The 16,579-nt window shown below is 48.7% G+C and overlaps 2 protein-coding genes across 3 annotated transcripts; both read right to left on the minus strand.

Annotated features, from left to right (window-relative positions):
• Window positions 1–3,305: 3,305 nt before the first annotated feature.
• LOC136523840 (uncharacterized) lies at window positions 3,306–9,733 on the minus strand. Its single transcript, XM_066517383.1, has 5 exons — window positions 9,628–9,733; window positions 8,438–8,969; window positions 7,792–7,847; window positions 3,693–3,793; window positions 3,306–3,548 (listed from the first exon to the last, which is right to left on the minus strand). Exons 1-5 carry the CDS (start codon window positions 9,731–9,733, stop codon window positions 3,306–3,308), a joined length of 1,038 nt encoding a protein of 345 aa, XP_066373480.1.
• Window positions 9,734–10,875: 1,142 nt separating this feature from the next.
• On the minus strand, window positions 10,876–12,388 carry LOC136521644 (very-long-chain 3-oxoacyl-CoA reductase 1-like). Of its 2 annotated transcripts, none has more exons than XM_066515398.1 (3): window positions 11,702–12,388; window positions 11,563–11,632; window positions 10,876–11,473 (listed from the first exon to the last, which is right to left on the minus strand). In XM_066515398.1, exons 1-3 carry the CDS (start codon window positions 12,316–12,318, stop codon window positions 11,186–11,188), a joined length of 975 nt encoding a protein of 324 aa, XP_066371495.1. In that variant the 5' UTR covers window positions 12,319–12,388; the 3' UTR covers window positions 10,876–11,185. The 2 variants fall into 2 exon arrangements, with proteins under 2 accessions (XP_066371495.1, XP_066371494.1); XM_066515397.1 differs by having other exon boundaries at window positions 10,876–11,491; window positions 11,702–12,385.
• Window positions 12,389–16,579: the final 4,191 nt, after the last annotated feature.

Consider the following 16,579-nt stretch of genomic DNA (forward strand, 5'->3'; position numbering starts at 1 on the left):
AGTTGGATTGGGTTTCCCTTTCATGGGCTATAGACTCGGTCCAAAAGGATACGGTGAAAAGATCTAAAACCAAAATCTGGGCAAGACCGTATATCCTTTCGCCGACACTTAGATGGATGGCATGTTTAGGAAACGCCGACACTTATTCTATCTAAAAACATTTGCCGACAGTTTTATTGTCCTAAGAGAAATGCCGACAGTTAACCTGTAGCCATATAACATCATTCCCGATAGTTTATGTGACTTTAAAAAGGTTGTACAATTACCAAAACATAGTGTGTTGTCAAAACCAATCATTTGCCAACAGATAAGTGTAGGTAAATGTGTGTCGTGGTGTAGTGACGTGAAGGCCATGGGAGAACTTGGCAACATACCTAAGCTTAGGATGAACAGACGGTGCAGGAGACGTACACAGGACGTAGTACAATAGTTACGTGCTTATTGCGATACGTACCTTTTGGTGGCGGCATAGACGGTGTTGAGTGGGAAGGAGGGGATGGCCTCCGACGACACGGAGCCCATGTTGACGATGGCTCCCCACCCACTACTAGACACGGGTTCTTTGCCGAGTGCCCTAAACACTTGGCAAACCCAAGTTTGCACTCGGCAAAGAGTTTGCCGAGTGTTACACTCGGCAAAGACCCGCCGCCATAGCTTTTGTCGGCAAAGGGTTCTTTGTCGAGTGCAATATATCGGGCACTCGGCAAAGCCTTTGCCGAGTGCCATGTCAGCACTCGGCAAAGAAAAGTTGACCTAACGGAGACCACCCATCTGACGTCCCCTTTGCCGAGTGGTGACGTGTCGGGCACTCGGCAAAATATTTTTTTATTTTTTTCCAAAAAATTCTTTGCCGAGTGCCACAGCGTTGGCACTCGGCAAAGTGCCCAGTTTTGTCGAGTGCTATGGACGAGGCACTTGGCAAAGTGCCTAGTTTTGCCGAGTGCTTTGGACGAGGCACTCGACAAAGTGCCCAGTTTTGCCGAGTGCCATGACTATAGCACTCGGCAAATCTGGGACCTGAGCCGGTTTTGCCCAGTTTTGCCGACTGCTTTTTTGCTTCCCATCTTTATAGACAAACAAATCACATATTCACAACCATCACATGCCTAGAATCACAATATATATCACATAAATGCCTCGTCCATAGCAATATCCATCACATACACGATATAGATCACAATGTATATCACATCCACATCCATCACAATATCCACATCCAACACAACCATCACAATATCCATCACAGGATCCAACACAAGTCTAAGTCCATGAAACATAAGAAAAGAGACCAATCCAAGGTACCTACTGCCACCCTTGCCACCCGGAGTGTGAAGAAGGGCCACCTGGCCCCCCGGGCTGTGGAGGAGGGCCACCTGGCCACCCGAACTGTGGAGAAGGGCTAGGTTCACTTGGATGCGTCGAGTGGTGCCCTTGAGGAGTCGGGTTCAAACCCGCGGACGGTGGCTGCGCAAAGGAAAAGCGAATTCATGAGTTTCTGCAGGAGGGTCGCACAAGCTAAAGCAATAAACAACCATACTCACCGGACTAGGATCAGGAGTACGAACCACTAGAGCGAGGAGCAAAGGTGGCACGGCTATACCTATCGTGGCCTAAAGGTTCGCCATGAACGCGTAAAGGTCCTATAGCCTCTTCTCCTTGGCCTCCCTCCTTCGCTCTTGCTCCGCCTGCTCGGCCGAGTGCCTGGGCTCCAGCCTCTGCACCTGGGCCTGCAATATTTCACCCGCAATGTTTCAACAATGCAAAGGCAAGATACATGTAAAAGCAATGAACGACGAACAAAACAGGACTAACCTAGAGTTCCACCACCTGCTGCTGTGCACTCTGCTGCTGAGGTTGTATAGGGAGGGAGGAGCTCGTGCTCCTTGCTCGAATCTGGGAGAGGGTGGGAGTAGAGGCCGTGTCAACTTGGCTGTTCGCCATCCAGTACCGGTCATGCTGCTTCCCTCCTCCAAGCCTCATCATGAGGTCCGCATCTAGGGGCTGGGAGGACGGATCGAAGTCCTCCCCATGGCGCGTGCGAGCCGCCGAGGAGTACTCGCTGAGCTTGCTGTGGACGCTCGTGTTGGTGTACGCCTCGGGCGGGTCCTCCGGGTTGTAGGTGAGGTCCGGGGCTGTCGCCTTGCCCTTGTGTGCCAGGGCGTACGCCATGAACTCATTGCACTCCTAGCCACCATGCGACTGGGACTGCGAGGAAAACACCAAGATGATTACAAGTAATGAGAATTGAGCATTCGAATGAATAAAGAAATAAATATAAAGAGCGTTACCCATGTCTGGGCGTACGCGCCGAGGTGGCGGTTGCCTTGGTGGTGTGGCACACCACCCACTGCAGGCGGCAGTCCCGACGGATGTTGTGCTTTTCCATCCACTCATTCGAGCACCACCTGTCGATAATGGCCGCCCAGTAGGCTCGGTCCTTGGCGCACCAATCAGGACACATCTGCAGACCATCAAGTATATAACATGTCAAAAGATAAAATGAAGCCTACCTATTCTTCATGGAAGGAATCAGTATTAATGTTTCGTACTAACCTGGAGGTACTGCTCCTTGGTGAGTGTCATGGTCCTGGCTGCCTGCTTCCTCACCACCTCACCAAGGACATTCCCATTGTAGTTGATGATGCACTGGAGCCGTGTCTTGTGGTACAGGTCTGAGAGTCGGTTCCTGCAGACCTTGTCCTGCACTCGCTCCGCCCGGCCCTCGTACCCCGGGGCGCACCTGAAGAAGTCCTGCATACATGCATCATGTATCATTTCATTATTTTAAGAACGACCAATGAATACAATAAATTGACCAATGTAGTGCGATGAAGACTTACCTAGTGCTCCTGCTTAATCCGCGCCGCCTTGGTGCCTGCGACGTTGTCCGGGTGAGGGTAAAGTGGTCCCACGTCTAGGGCGGCATAAGTCACGTTGCCGTTGGTGCCTGTGACGGTGACCATGCCTGGGTAGTGCTCCCGAATCAGAAGGCTTAGGATGCCATTGATCTGGCGTACCTGCCAGCTCCGGACACAACTTCCCAGTTGCTGCACGAGTCATTAAGAAGAATTATTAGTCTCCATTTTGATTGTCAACATGTCATATGAACAAGTAGAGAAAACATGAATGGTTACGTACCCGTCGCCCACGGGTCGAATCATCAGGCGCTGGTGAACTGGGATCGGCCTCCACGGGAGGGTCGACGGCCCGCGCAAGTAGACGGTCGACCCACCAGAGGAAGAGGAACCCCCTGCTGTCGCCGCCTCCTCGTGGCCAGACGAAGTGGAACCCCCTGCTGTCGCCGCCTAGTCGTCCTTGTCCCTCGTGGCCGCCCCCTGGTCGCCTTCGTCCCCGGAGGCCACCACCTGGTCCTCCTCGGGTGATGGGGCACGAGGCGTAGGCCTCGTCCTCGGACGGCCGCAGGGGCGGCCGGTCCTAGTCCTCCTCGTTGATGTCTCCGCCGGCGGCTCCTCGTCCTCCTGAGCGGGGGGTGTCGCGTAGAGCGAGTGGAGACGCCTCTGCCTTCCCCCAGGCATTTTGTCGAGATCCTACAATTACAAAGATGCAAAATGAATTTGTAAGTCCTTATAAAGAGATGGAAAATGAACGAAACATAATTGCAAATTAATAATAATAATAATAATAATAATAATATAGTATTACATGAATTAGAAATAATCTCCCTCGTCAACATCTCCCTCGTTGTCATCATCTCCCTCGTTGTCATCGGCATCACTATCAATATTGTCGAAAAAATCAACCTCATCTCCAACGTTGTCATCATTGTCATCACCTAAACGTAATCGCTCAAGCATTTGTAAGTCGTTGGCATTTTGCACCTCATCTCCATTGTCCTCATCAATGTCATTGTCTACTTCCATGCCCATCAGCAAAGACATGTCTATGTCAAACCTCCCTTCGGCTCTGGTTGATAGAACTCTCCATCGTATGTGTTTGGGTCAAAGTTGTAATCCTCATCGTTCGGGACAGGCACTTTACCGTGCGGCGATACCTTGTGCACAAGGTACTAGCCCGTAAGATTAGGGTCTTTTTGGCATGCCCATGGGAGATAATAAACTTGCATGGCCTGTTGAGCCACAATATAGACATCGTCGCCTCGATAGACGGAATCTTGCTGAATTTTGACTTGCCCAAGCTCAGGGGTTGTTCTCGTTATATCAGGATCGAACCAATGGCATTTTAATACGACTGGATTAAGAGGTTTGCGACCCTCAAATCTAAGCTTGTATATTTCTTCGACTATGCCGTAGTAGTCACGGTCATCGGTGCCAGGCATACAAACTCCGGTATTCGTGGTTCTTCGGTTTGGGCGACTCTGTTCGTGTCTTGTTGTGTGAAAGCGATATCCATTCACATCATAAACGGTAAATGACTTGACCTTATAGGCGAAGCCATTGGCAACCTGTCTCAACTCATCACTCATTTCCGCATCCGTGCTGGCCTGCAAGGTGAGGCTAGATAGATCGTTACATTACTCGCTCGTACAAGCAAAGTGGTGAGTCAAAGATAGAACGAGGTAAATTGGATGGTACCTTCTTACTAAACCAGAAAATGAAATCGGGCACACCATCTTTGAGAAGGCTATCTTGTTCTTGAGGGGAAGGAGCCCAATCCTCTTGCCAGTACTTATCCAGAAATTCCCTGAAAAAACGAGAGACAAGGGGGTTGGATGGATGGAGGATAGTGACGGCGTATGTAACAAGCTCATTGAGAACTTACCGCAAATATGGGTTCACTTCGTCAAGGTTCAACAACACATACAGCATGATAGTGCGCCACTCATCATACTGCAAAGTCTTGGTGCTCGATGCGCTTGTGCTTCCGAGTTGCCCTTTGAAAAGGCTGAGGTTCGATGAACTCTCATCGGTGTTGTAATGTGGGGGTGGATTGTGCACACTTGGAAGGTTGTCCTTATAGTATGCTATTGTGAAGTTTGACACCTCCTCCATAATGAATGCCGCTGCCACGGACGCCTCAATTTTGGCTTTATTTCTACACTTTTTGCGAAGAACCTTTAGACATCTCTCGATTGGATAGCACCAATGGGCCTGCATGGGACCCCCCATTCGTGCCTCGTACGGTAGGTGCAAAATCAAATGCTGCATCGGCATGAAGAAGCCGGGTGGAAAGATCTTCTCCAACTTGCAGAGCAACACAGGTGCCACTTTCTCTAAGTCAACAACCACGGCTCGAGATAACTCCTTGGCACAAAGCTGATGAAAGAAATAGCTCAACTCTGCCAGCACGCGCCAGACATTCTCGGGGACATATCCCTGGGTCATGGCAGGAAGAAGCCATTCAATCCATATGTGGTAGTCATGACTCTTCATCCCTAAGACTCGCATAGTAGACAAGTTTACTCCCCTCCTCAGATTCGCCGCATACCCATCAGGGAACATTAACGTCTGGATCCACCGCAATACCTCCTTCCTTTCATCCTTTTTCAAGACGAAATCGGCATGGGGCCTTTTCCATTTCTTGCTGGGTGTAGGAGGCTTCATCACTAGCTTTGGTCTATCGCACAACGTCGCCAGGTCCAGTCTAGCCTTAACGTTGTCCTTTGTCTTATCAGGAATGTCCATGAGTGTTGCCCAAAGTGCCTCGGCGACATTCTTTTCAGTGTGCATTACATCAATGTTGTGTGAAAGAAGGAGGTCATTGAAATAGGGGAGCCTAGTCAAGCCTGATATATGAGTCCACATGTGATCCTGACCATATCCAATAAAACCACCTATGTTGTCATCAATTTTGAGAGCCTCTATCTGAGCACGAACCTCGACGCCGGTCATCATCTGAGGTGCAGGGTCAGTGACTCAAACACCTTTCGTGAAGTTCTTGATGTCTCGTCTGAATGGATGGTTAGAAGGGAGGAATCGACGATGTTGGTCGAACGAAGAGAACTTGCCACCCTTCTTCAACCAATTGAACCTCACAGCTTCCTTGCATACTGGGCATGGGAACTTCCCATGAACACACCACCCACAGAATATGCCATACGCTAGGAAGTCATGCAGGGAGTACTGGTACCAGACATGCATTTTGAAGTTCCTCTTTGTAGCTCAGTCGTATGTTAGTACCCCATTTTCCCAAGCATCGATCAATTCGTCAATCAGAGGCTCCATGAACACTCCCATATTGTTCCCCGGGTGTCCGGGAATTATGAGCGACAGGAATACGTTCTTGGGTTGAAACATGACGCCGGGGGGAAGATTTAGGGGGATCACGAACATGGGCCAACAAGTGTACGGGGCCGCCATCATTCCATACGGATTGAATCCGTCTGTTGCCAGCGCTATACGTACATTCCGAGCCTCCTTAGCTTTATCGAGATGTTTACCATCAAAGTGGACCCATGCATCACCATCGGATGGATGTACCATCTTCTCAGAATTGTATCTTTTGCCATTTTTGTGCCATGTCATCTGTTTGGCGGACTCCTCTATCAGAATAGCCGTTGGATCCTCGGTATGAAAGGATGGTACCATAGGACCTTCTCAGGGATATCAAGCTGCTTCTTCTGGCCATCACTAGAGTCTACCTCTAGAAACCTAGAGGATTTGCACTTTGGACAGTGCGTTGCTTTCTCGTGTTGTTTCCTAAATAGGACGCAACCATTCGGACAAGCATGGATCTGCTGATACGACATCTTCAGTGCACGAAGAAGTTTCTGTGACTCATACATGTTCTTCGTCAGAACGTGACCCTCCGGAAGCAGGGTCCCAACAACTGCCAACATAGCATCGAAGGCATCTCGACTCAGGCTATACTGTGACTTGAACCCCATTAGGCGTCCAACGGCATCCAGTCGCGAAACCTCGGTCTTTTCGTGAAGGGGCTGCTGTGTCGAAGACATCATGTCGTAGAACGCCTTTGCGGTTTTCTCTGGTTCCTCCTCCATTCCTTCACCAAACTGTGCCTCATGAAAGTCATCTATCATGTCTGGTACCCCAACATCACCATCAAAATCCTCAAGGCATTGTCTCACCACCTCCTCTCTCATACGATCCGCTTCACCATGGAAGATCCAGCGGGTATAGTTTGGCATGAATCCAAACTTACAAAGATCTTCCCCCACCTTCTTCCTATTTTTTCTTTTCCTGTTGTCACATTTGCTACAGGGACACGGCATCCGACTTGCCCCTTGAGCAGCCGGGCCAAATGCATGGTCTAAGAAAGCAGAGGTATTGCACATCCATTCTGGGGTCATCTCTGTGTGGCCCGTGTACATCCAGTCACGGTTATCCATCCTCTGACATATATATATATAAGCAAGTAATAAAACCAGCAATTGCATCTACACGGCGTTCCTACTATCTAATAGGTGAAGGATAGGTCCTAATCCCACCCGCGGATGCATAGATGAGGTTAGTCTCCATGCTCTACTCCTATCCGAGATGGAATTTCGGCAGCACCTCCCCACTGTTCTCCCGATACACGTCCTGGCAGGGAGAGTGTATATCCAGAGAACAACAGGGAAGAGCTGCCGAAACTCGGTCTCGGGCCGGAGCAGACCATGGAAACTAACCCATCTACGCATCCGCGGGCTGTCCAAAAAATGTGGACAATCCGAAACAGATACGGTCGTAGATATGCAAAGATCCGCATACCTACGACCGTATCTCTTTCGGACGGGAGACGCCTAACTGGGTTACGCGATCTAAGACAATGATACGGGAGGAGGGCTTATTTATACCTAGGGTGGCAGTGGAGTCAGGCTAGCGGGGCAGTGGTGAGTCAGGGCAGTGACGAGGCGATGCTGTGCAGGCAGACCAGCAATGCCGACGAAGAGGATCGGGGTCGCCGAGTCCCCTCTGACGTGCTCTTCTCTGCAAAAGAAGAAACACAATACTATAAGTTGAAAATTTCGGCAGAACCTCCCCTGTACGGGGAGGTTTCCAAAACCTGCAAGAAAAAACCGGCACGATGGCCGACAACCATATATCAAGGGAACAAATACGGCACGATGGCCGATAGCCAGATATATATTAATCCACCACCAACACACCACCACCTCCACCACCACGACCACACCACCACCACCACAACCACCACACTACCACCACCACCACCACCACCACCACACCACCACCACCACAACCTCCACCACCACGACCACACCACCACCACCACACCACCACCACCACAACTACCACACTACCACCACCACCACGACCACGACCACACCACGACATCCACCACAACGACCATGACCACACCACCACATCCACCACAACGACCACACCACCACATCCACCACAACGACCACACCACCACCACCTCAACAAACACACTACCCTCCTTCTCCACCTCCACCTCCACCTACACCTCCACCATTGCACGCCACCACCACCTTGACCTCCACCTAGACCTCCTCCTTAACCAGCATTGTACACCATGAAGCGAGGGAAGGGCATACCTGGACATCGGAGGGACGTTGGAGGCCGTGGACAGGGCGAGGGTCGCGGACGGGGCGGCGTCAAGGGGCCGGGGCGGGGCACCTCCTCCTCCTCTCTTCTCGGCCTCCTCTCTTCTCCTGTTCCCCTTCACATCTTCCTCCCTTTCTCCCACCTTCTGCTCGGAACGGGGGCGGGCACGGCGGACAGCGTGGACGGGGTTGGCGGGTGGCACGGGGTCCTCCTCCTTCTCCGGTGGCCGGCGGATGGCGCGGAGGTTCTCCTCCTCCTCGAGGCGGGCCGGCCGGCGGGCGTGGGTGGGCGGCGCGGCAGGGGCGGGGCACCTCCGGCGGGTTGAGGCGAGCGGCGGGGTGGGGCTCCTCCGGTGGCATGCTCCTCCTCCCTCCTCCTCTGGCGGCCGGGGGCCAGGGACGCGCGGGGTGGCGGTGGCGGGGTGGCCGGTGGCGGGGTGGCGGTGGCGACGACCGGGGCAGCACGGGGTGGGGCGGGGCGGCGGAGCGAGACGAGGCGGCGCGGGGAGGCAAGGCGGCGGCGCTGTGTGTGGTGTGTGTGAGTGTGTCGGCCAGGAGGCCGACGTATTTTTTTTAACCGCCCACAGCTTTGCCGAGTGCCAAGATCTACGGCACTCGGCAAAGAAGATTCCCTTTTTTTTATTTAAAAATCTTTGCCGAGTGCCAGGCGTTAGGCACTTGGCAAATAATTAAGTTTGCCGAGTGCCACGGATTGGCACTCGGCAATTTTTTTTTTGATTTTGGCCACCAATTTTTTTGGTAGCCCTACAACAGTACCAGGAACCACATATTCAAATTTTGCACATTTTGACTGATTTTTTCTATATTTCATTAGTTTATTCCATTTTGTTGATTTTTTTCGGAAAATACGAGTTTGAACTGTAGGTGCATCGAATATTGGATTTGAATGATTCAAAAAATGACATTCATGTTTGTGAGTGTAAGTTTAGGCCAAATCCAGGAACTGACCTGAAATTTCTATCAACTTGCTCACGGGGCAATGCCACCAAATTGCGTGCGAGTTGTTTTTTAATTCCATAAAATGCAAATGAAATCGAAAAAACATGACACTTGTGGAGATGCCGTGTTATCATATGCGTAGGCTATGATAAAAATTTGAGAAAGTTTCGAGCACGTTGTCACGTACTATACTTACAAACCAGGATATCTCTACATGTGACATTTGAGAAGCGCGAGGTAGGAGAGGAGGCGGAACGAGTAGGCGCCGCCGACGAAAGCGAGCAACAGGAAGAACCATGCGGGCGGTGGCGGCGCCTGTTCTGTCATCCTCACAACTCAGCAGAAGCGCTGTCTTTCTCCGTGTTCCTTCCTAGGCTTCTCAGTTTTGAGGCTGACTACCTCTGCTGTTACTATCTCGCCATCGATCATGACTGCCCCCAACGACCAACTGTCTCTGCTCATAACATCCACCAATGCTGTTACTATTCTCATGGCGTGCAATTACCCCGGCTGCCACCAACCATCATCCAACCGGCTACACACAGACACAGGCGAGGAAAACGGACTGATGAATACGCATGTAATCAGATACAAATATCAGTACTTATCATATTTTTTGTCCTATATATGAATAAAAATATAAATATTTTCGATACGAATATAAAAAGAATAGCTCGGATTCAGATTCACATTTGAATATATATTCAATTTAGGGGTCGTTCGGTAAGGTGAAACAGTTCGGGTTCCTCTCCGCAATGCAAGAATTTCGTTGCCGAACGAATTTAGGCTGAGCATTTCGTTCTATAATCCAAGAGAAACGATTCTCCCTTTTAAACTAGGCGCGTAAAGCGCCTCAATCCTGGTTTCGAGCCTTTTTGTATGCACCAGTGATTGTATTTTTTTAAATGGAAGAAGTTAAAATTTGAGTTGTATTTAAATTGTTCTTCAACTTTTAAACGTTGAGAATGAAAGTTATTGGAAAACAAAATTATATAACATTGTCATGTTAATTAAAGTTATCTTTTATTTCAAAGAGAACTAAAGTTAATAAAATTTTCCATATTAACACTAATGAATTGATTATATTAAAATTAATTAATTGTGTAGTATTTATCATTGATAATATTAGAGTTAATATAATTAATCATTAATTTTTAAATATTTTTAATGGGTACATAATTAGAAGTATTAAAATTAATGTCATTAATAATTACTTTTAAATAGCTTCATTGTGCACATAATTAATACTAAAATTAGTATATTTAATCATTAGTCATATATATGAATAACGTTTACATACTTTCACTTAGTACTACATTCTTGATGGATACAGATAAATATACATCTATTTTCATGAATACGGATGTGGAATTAGCCAGAGAATGAAAAAAATGGTTTCGAATATATGTATCCCATTAGAAATGAATACCAATACATATATCTATATTTCATATTTTAATGGATACAGATTTGGATAATTATGATTTTGAGACATCCATTCCCACCACATGGACCGTTAGCGGTTAGCCAATCCTCTTTTACAACAATATAAAGGACTTTATTATGGTAGTAGTATAATGTGAGAGCAAATCTGTTTATGTCGGCGATGCGAAAAATCGACAGAACGACATCTGAACTGGTCATGCGCGTGCCCACTCAGCAATGAATTTGTGCTACAATTTTCACGTGCCCTTCGTGTCCCTGTAGAAACTGGTAAGACCACCATTTGTTATTTTCCTTTTCGTGCACCGCGCCGCTACAAACTCACTGGTAGCTTTGCTAGTAGAATTTGTCCACTGATGAACCGCCGTTGCCTTGCGGATGCGCTCTGGACGATCTGAGCATCCGGAAGATGGCCCGCTGATGCAGATGCATCGCTAGGCGATAGGTGTCGCCAAGGATCTCCGGCAGGAAGGCCGCGGCCCAACACTGGAGCTGGTGCACCAGGTTGGGCACGCACAGCGGGCCGTGCCCGATCCAGCGCACCGCCGCGCGGGCGCACGCGTCTGGCCCCACCACGAACAGCGGGAACAGACTGTTCTTCGCCGCGCTGGAGACCATGTTCGTCTCCACGTACAAGGGCACCTGCAGATTTTTAGACCATGTTTGTCCGATGAAACATAAATCTATCAATATATTGCGTGGTTGATCATCACCTGACATTGAACATCGATTCCTTTGCTTTTGTACTCCACGTAAAGGTTTTTCGAGAACACAGCAACATACCTGCGAAAAAAATAGAAAAAGTAAGAACCAAACTGAAACTGCTAGTACATGTTTACACTATTACAGTACCGTTTGGTAGCGGCGTAGACGGAGTAGAGTGGGAACGAGGGCACGGCCAGCGTGGACCCGGACCCGATGTTGACGACGGCGCCCCTCCGCCGCCGAAGCATGCCCGGCAGCACGGCGGCGGTGACCTCCGTGAGCGCCTGGAGGTTCACGCGCACCATCCTCATCAGCGACTCCACCTCCACCTCGTGCAGGTACAGCGCGCCGGGCTTGTTCACGCCGGCGTTGTTCACCAGCACGCCGACGTCCAGCCCCTCGATGGCTTCCCGGAGCCGGCGCATCGCCTCGTCCCCCTGCGCCGTCGACACCAGGGAGAGGTCGAACACCACGGTCCTGGTCTGCACGCCGTGGCACCTCGCGATCTTGTCGGACACGTCCTGCAGCTTGGCGGGGTCCCGGCCGACGAGGACGAGGTTGAGACCCGCGCGGGCCAGCTCCATGGCCATGGACCACCCGAGGCCCGACGTCGGCCCGGTGATGACGGCCCATGAGCCGTAGCGCCGGCGGAGGTCCTTTGGCTTTCTCAGGCAGAGTGCGAGGTGGCGAAGGAGGCGGAAGCAGTCGCCTGCGACACACAGGGCGCCGATGGTGGCATAGAACAACCACATCCACGCAGGCATCGTCTATTCTAGCCGTTCTTTAACTTCGTCCGATGCTCCACCGCGTTTACTCTGAACAAATGTTTGGACGAAATGGGTTTCTTATAACTTCGTCGTCACAAGCTTTTAATTGTATTGAATCCAAATTGTCTAATCAGTACAGGTTGATCGGATGGGGGTTTTAGGGAGGATCATAAAGTCTTTACTTTATAGTTGGAGCGTACAGGGTGCGTGATAAACACCCTAATCGGATGACCGTTTTCCGGACCGGGCCAGCCCAAAAAACACGGGCAAAATACAAGGTCAGGCCCGTAGTCATAAAAACCCCTCATTCATCCACAGATAAAATGATCAAACAAATATATAAGTCTAGAAGGCTACAACACTACAACTACAACAACACAAGTGCCAACTACAAGTCTTCAATAACACAATGCGACCAGATCACCAAGACACCAGATCAATATTTCAAAGATGAAAGCCTCAACATAATGTGCCAACTGCCAAGTTATTAAAACAAAAGGAAATTAAACCATCAAACCAAGCAGGAAGCAGCCAAGATGAAGCAAATTTTGACCTGTTTGTGCACTGCAACCTCATTAAAAACCTTTCTAGGTAAAACTCACGCCTCGTAAGAAACCCTAGAAAGGAAAAATGAGTACGGCCAACTCATTCATAAATTCAAATGTTCAAAGTTATTACAAACTTAACCATAGTTCAGAATGACTCTCACACTCACTTTCACTCTCACTGAATCACACTCAAACTCACAAACTCACACACACAGCCACATCACTCTCACACTCACCGAATCACACTGGTCTCACACTCACAGAGTCAGACTCAGTCACCAGCCCCAGCAGCGGCATCTTGATCAAGTCATAGGTTCTTGAAGGAATCTTCTGACTCATGGTTCTCCACAACATGTTAGAAAGCTCTAGTTTAGTTTTGTGAATTGATGAAACCCTAAGTGCTAACCTAGTTTATTTAAGTGATCATGAGATAGGTAGCATTATTCCAAGTGGTGAAGCAACGGTGAAGATCATGATGATGGTGATGCCATGGTGATGATCAAGTGCTTGGACTATTAAGAGGGGTGAAACTCGTATCGAAATGCGGTTATCAAAGTGCCACTAGATGCTCTAACTCATTGTATATGCATTGAGGATCTAGTGGAAATCCAACACCCTTAAAAATGTTTGTGAAAATATGCTAACACACGTGCACAAGGTGATACACTTGGTGATTAGCACATTTGATCAAGGGTGGTAAAATTTGGGTCAAAAGGAGGAGTTTCGTATTGACCGGACTCTGCCTTGGGCAGTGACCGGGCTCTGACCCCGCGTCCGGTCAGTAGCACGTAGTGAAGGCCGCCCTCAGTCCTTTAACTGGACGGTGAGAAGAAAGAGGATCAGACATGCAGGAGGTGCGTCCGGTCAGGTGATGACGTACGCTGACGAAAGCATCTGAATAGGCCAGTAAGGACCGGACTCTGGTCCATGTCTAGTCACCTATGATCGAACGCGTCCGATCCAGAAAATGCGGCTCTAGATGTTCTCTGGAAGTGACCGAACTCCAAGTTATTGGAGCGTCCGGTCTTTCCATCGGTGCGTCCGGTCGCCGGGTGTTGCTGCGCAGGCACGTGAGGACCAGACGCGGGCGTGGTGCGTCCGGTCAGCTTGCCTGTGCGTCCGGTCACAACTTAAGTGCACTGGTCAATCTGACCGGCGCGTTCGGTTAGCCCGAATTTCAGAGGACTGAGGAGCCAACGGCTCTATTTCGTTGGGGGTCCTATTTAAGGCGTGTGGCTGGCTCTAGCTCTGAAGTTTGGCCATTTGCATTGACATAGCAACCTTGTGAGCTTAGCCAAAACCCTCCCACTCATCTACATCATTGATTCATCATCTTTGTGAGATTGGGAGAGAATTCAAGTGCATTGCTTGAGTGTTTGCATCTAGAGGCACTTGGTGTTCGTGTTTTGCGGCGGGATTCGCTTGTTACTCTTAGTGGTTGCCGCCACCTAGATGGCTTGGAGCAGCGAGGATCGTTGAGCGGATGTTGGTGATTGTCTCTGGCTCCGATCATGGTGATTGTGAGGGGTTCTTGATCTTTCCCCGATGGAGAGCCAAAAGGTACTCTAGTGGATTGCTCGTGGCTTGTGTGATCCTCATCTTGTATTGGTTGTGCGGCACCCTATTGAGGGTTTGGCGTGTGATGCCAATTAGCGTGCGAACCTCCAAGTGAGTGAATCGCCCCAACGAGGACTAGCTTGATGGCAAGCAAGTGAACCTCGGTAAAAAATCATTGTGTCATCATTTGATTCTGAGGTGATTGATCTTCATTGGCATTCATTCTTGTGATTGATTGGTTCATTCCTCAACTCGGCAGTATAACCATCTTGCTCTCTCTCTCTCTCTTTATATTACCGTAGACTAGTTGTCAAGCTCTTTAGTGTAGCTAGTCGTGAGAGCTTGTTAGTTTGGTTAGTGTGGCTCTTTAGTTAGCCTTTGAGAGCACACTAACTTCATTGTGTGGATAGAGACTATAGAAACTAGAATTGTGTTAGGTGGCTTGTATTTTTAGTGGGCTAGCGCAACACTCGCTTCGCCTCATATTTGTCTAACCGGTTTGCTAAGTGTTGCTGTAGAAAATTTTAATAGGCTATTCAACCCCCCTCTAGCCATTAGGACCTTTCACATGTTATGCTCTTTGCTTGCCTAACTCCGAGTCCTTCATGTAGGTCAACATTCACTGCTACATCAATGATTTCGGAGACACTGCACAATCATTAACGAAGGCAATCACAAATTCAATCGTCTCCTAAAATATCTGAGAATTTTTGGAGACAGGCGTTTTATTTATGCAGTCGGTCAACAACAGCCCGCCTCCTTAAATGGATTTACGGAGGCGGTCAAACAGTGCTCGCCTCCTAAAATAGATTTACGGAGGTGGGCCTCTTAAGTGGTCCGCCTCGGAAAATGGAGCCCATTTTCGGAGGTAGACCTCCTAAAAGGCCCGTCTATGTTAATGTGGCCGAGCCCACTAGTGTTTCGAAAAGTCATCAGCCCGAAAATCAGGTAATATAGTATATAAATAGAACGAAACCCTGGCCCACCCCACAATCCCCACTCTCTCTCTCTTCCTCAGCCATGCATCAGCCCCTTTCTGATCTTCTCACGTGCCTCGCTCTTCTCTTCTTCACCTTTCTGCGGAAGCCAGCGCACACGTCATTGTCTATGTTTTCCCATCTGAGACAAGACTCCTTGTAAGAACTAGATCTTGCGAGAAATAAAGCTAAGTTGTCCTCTGAAATATGACTTATTGGTTTGCATCTCTTGGTTTCCCTTTTCGGTGCCCAGTTTTTGTAGCTTTTCTTTGATTTCTTTGTTCTGAGTTCTTCCAGATGTTTGGGTTAGATCAATATGTGCTATGACCCCTAAAGAACCTTTCTACCAACCAGATTTGGCAGATTACTCGCGAGCACATAGATTGAGTTTTGGAGGAAAATTTGAGAAAACCCCGCTCCGGTAGATGTATTTTGAGACCACCTTTGATTCTAAGGGAGTTTGGTTTTGATCTTCCATGGTTACCTTCAAAACACCATTAGAATCATCTCCACAAATTTTGGGGTCAATTGGAGTTTGTTTGGATCAAATCCGACATTTCTAGGCTTTTTCGCAGAGGTTTTCGGGCCGTAATAAAATCAGCCAAACCAGTTTGGCAGCTGCAGAACCGGCCAAGCCAATTCGAAAACCGGCTAGGTTGGTTTTCCTAGGAGGTATTGTCACTGCGCTGTGTACGTTTTCGCCTCCCTTGCTGCGTCTTTCGCTGTTTTTGTTTTCTGTCTTTTCCGCTGTGTTATGTGGACTGTCTTGAGTGTATCTAGTCACCGGTTAGCCTATGTGTACTTGTCATGAAGGTTTTGGGTTTTGAGAGAGCTCCATGACAGATTTGGGACGGTGGCCAGTTTTTTATTGGAGAAATTTTAGTTGGCTCCTATTCACCCCATCAGATCGCCTGCTCGATCCTTCATTTAGTACTGCAGTGATTATTTTGATTCTCACGAGTTGGCTCCTATTTAGTACTGCAGTGATTCTAATGTAAGATTTTATTTACAGTTACTGAGTGACACATGGTTGGTTGGTGTGTTGAATAAATATATTCAATGCCCTGGTGTGCTAAGCATGTGTGTGTATATAGCACTAATGGACTAATGCAACTATAGTCACCTTGCCCCAAGGTACTTGTGCCCATACGCTCATGTTCTCTGTCATTGTTAAGC

Source organism: Miscanthus floridulus, chromosome 18, assembly GCF_019320115.1.
Source record: "Miscanthus floridulus cultivar M001 chromosome 18, ASM1932011v1, whole genome shotgun sequence".
NCBI lineage: Eukaryota > Viridiplantae > Streptophyta > Magnoliopsida > Poales > Poaceae > Miscanthus > Miscanthus floridulus.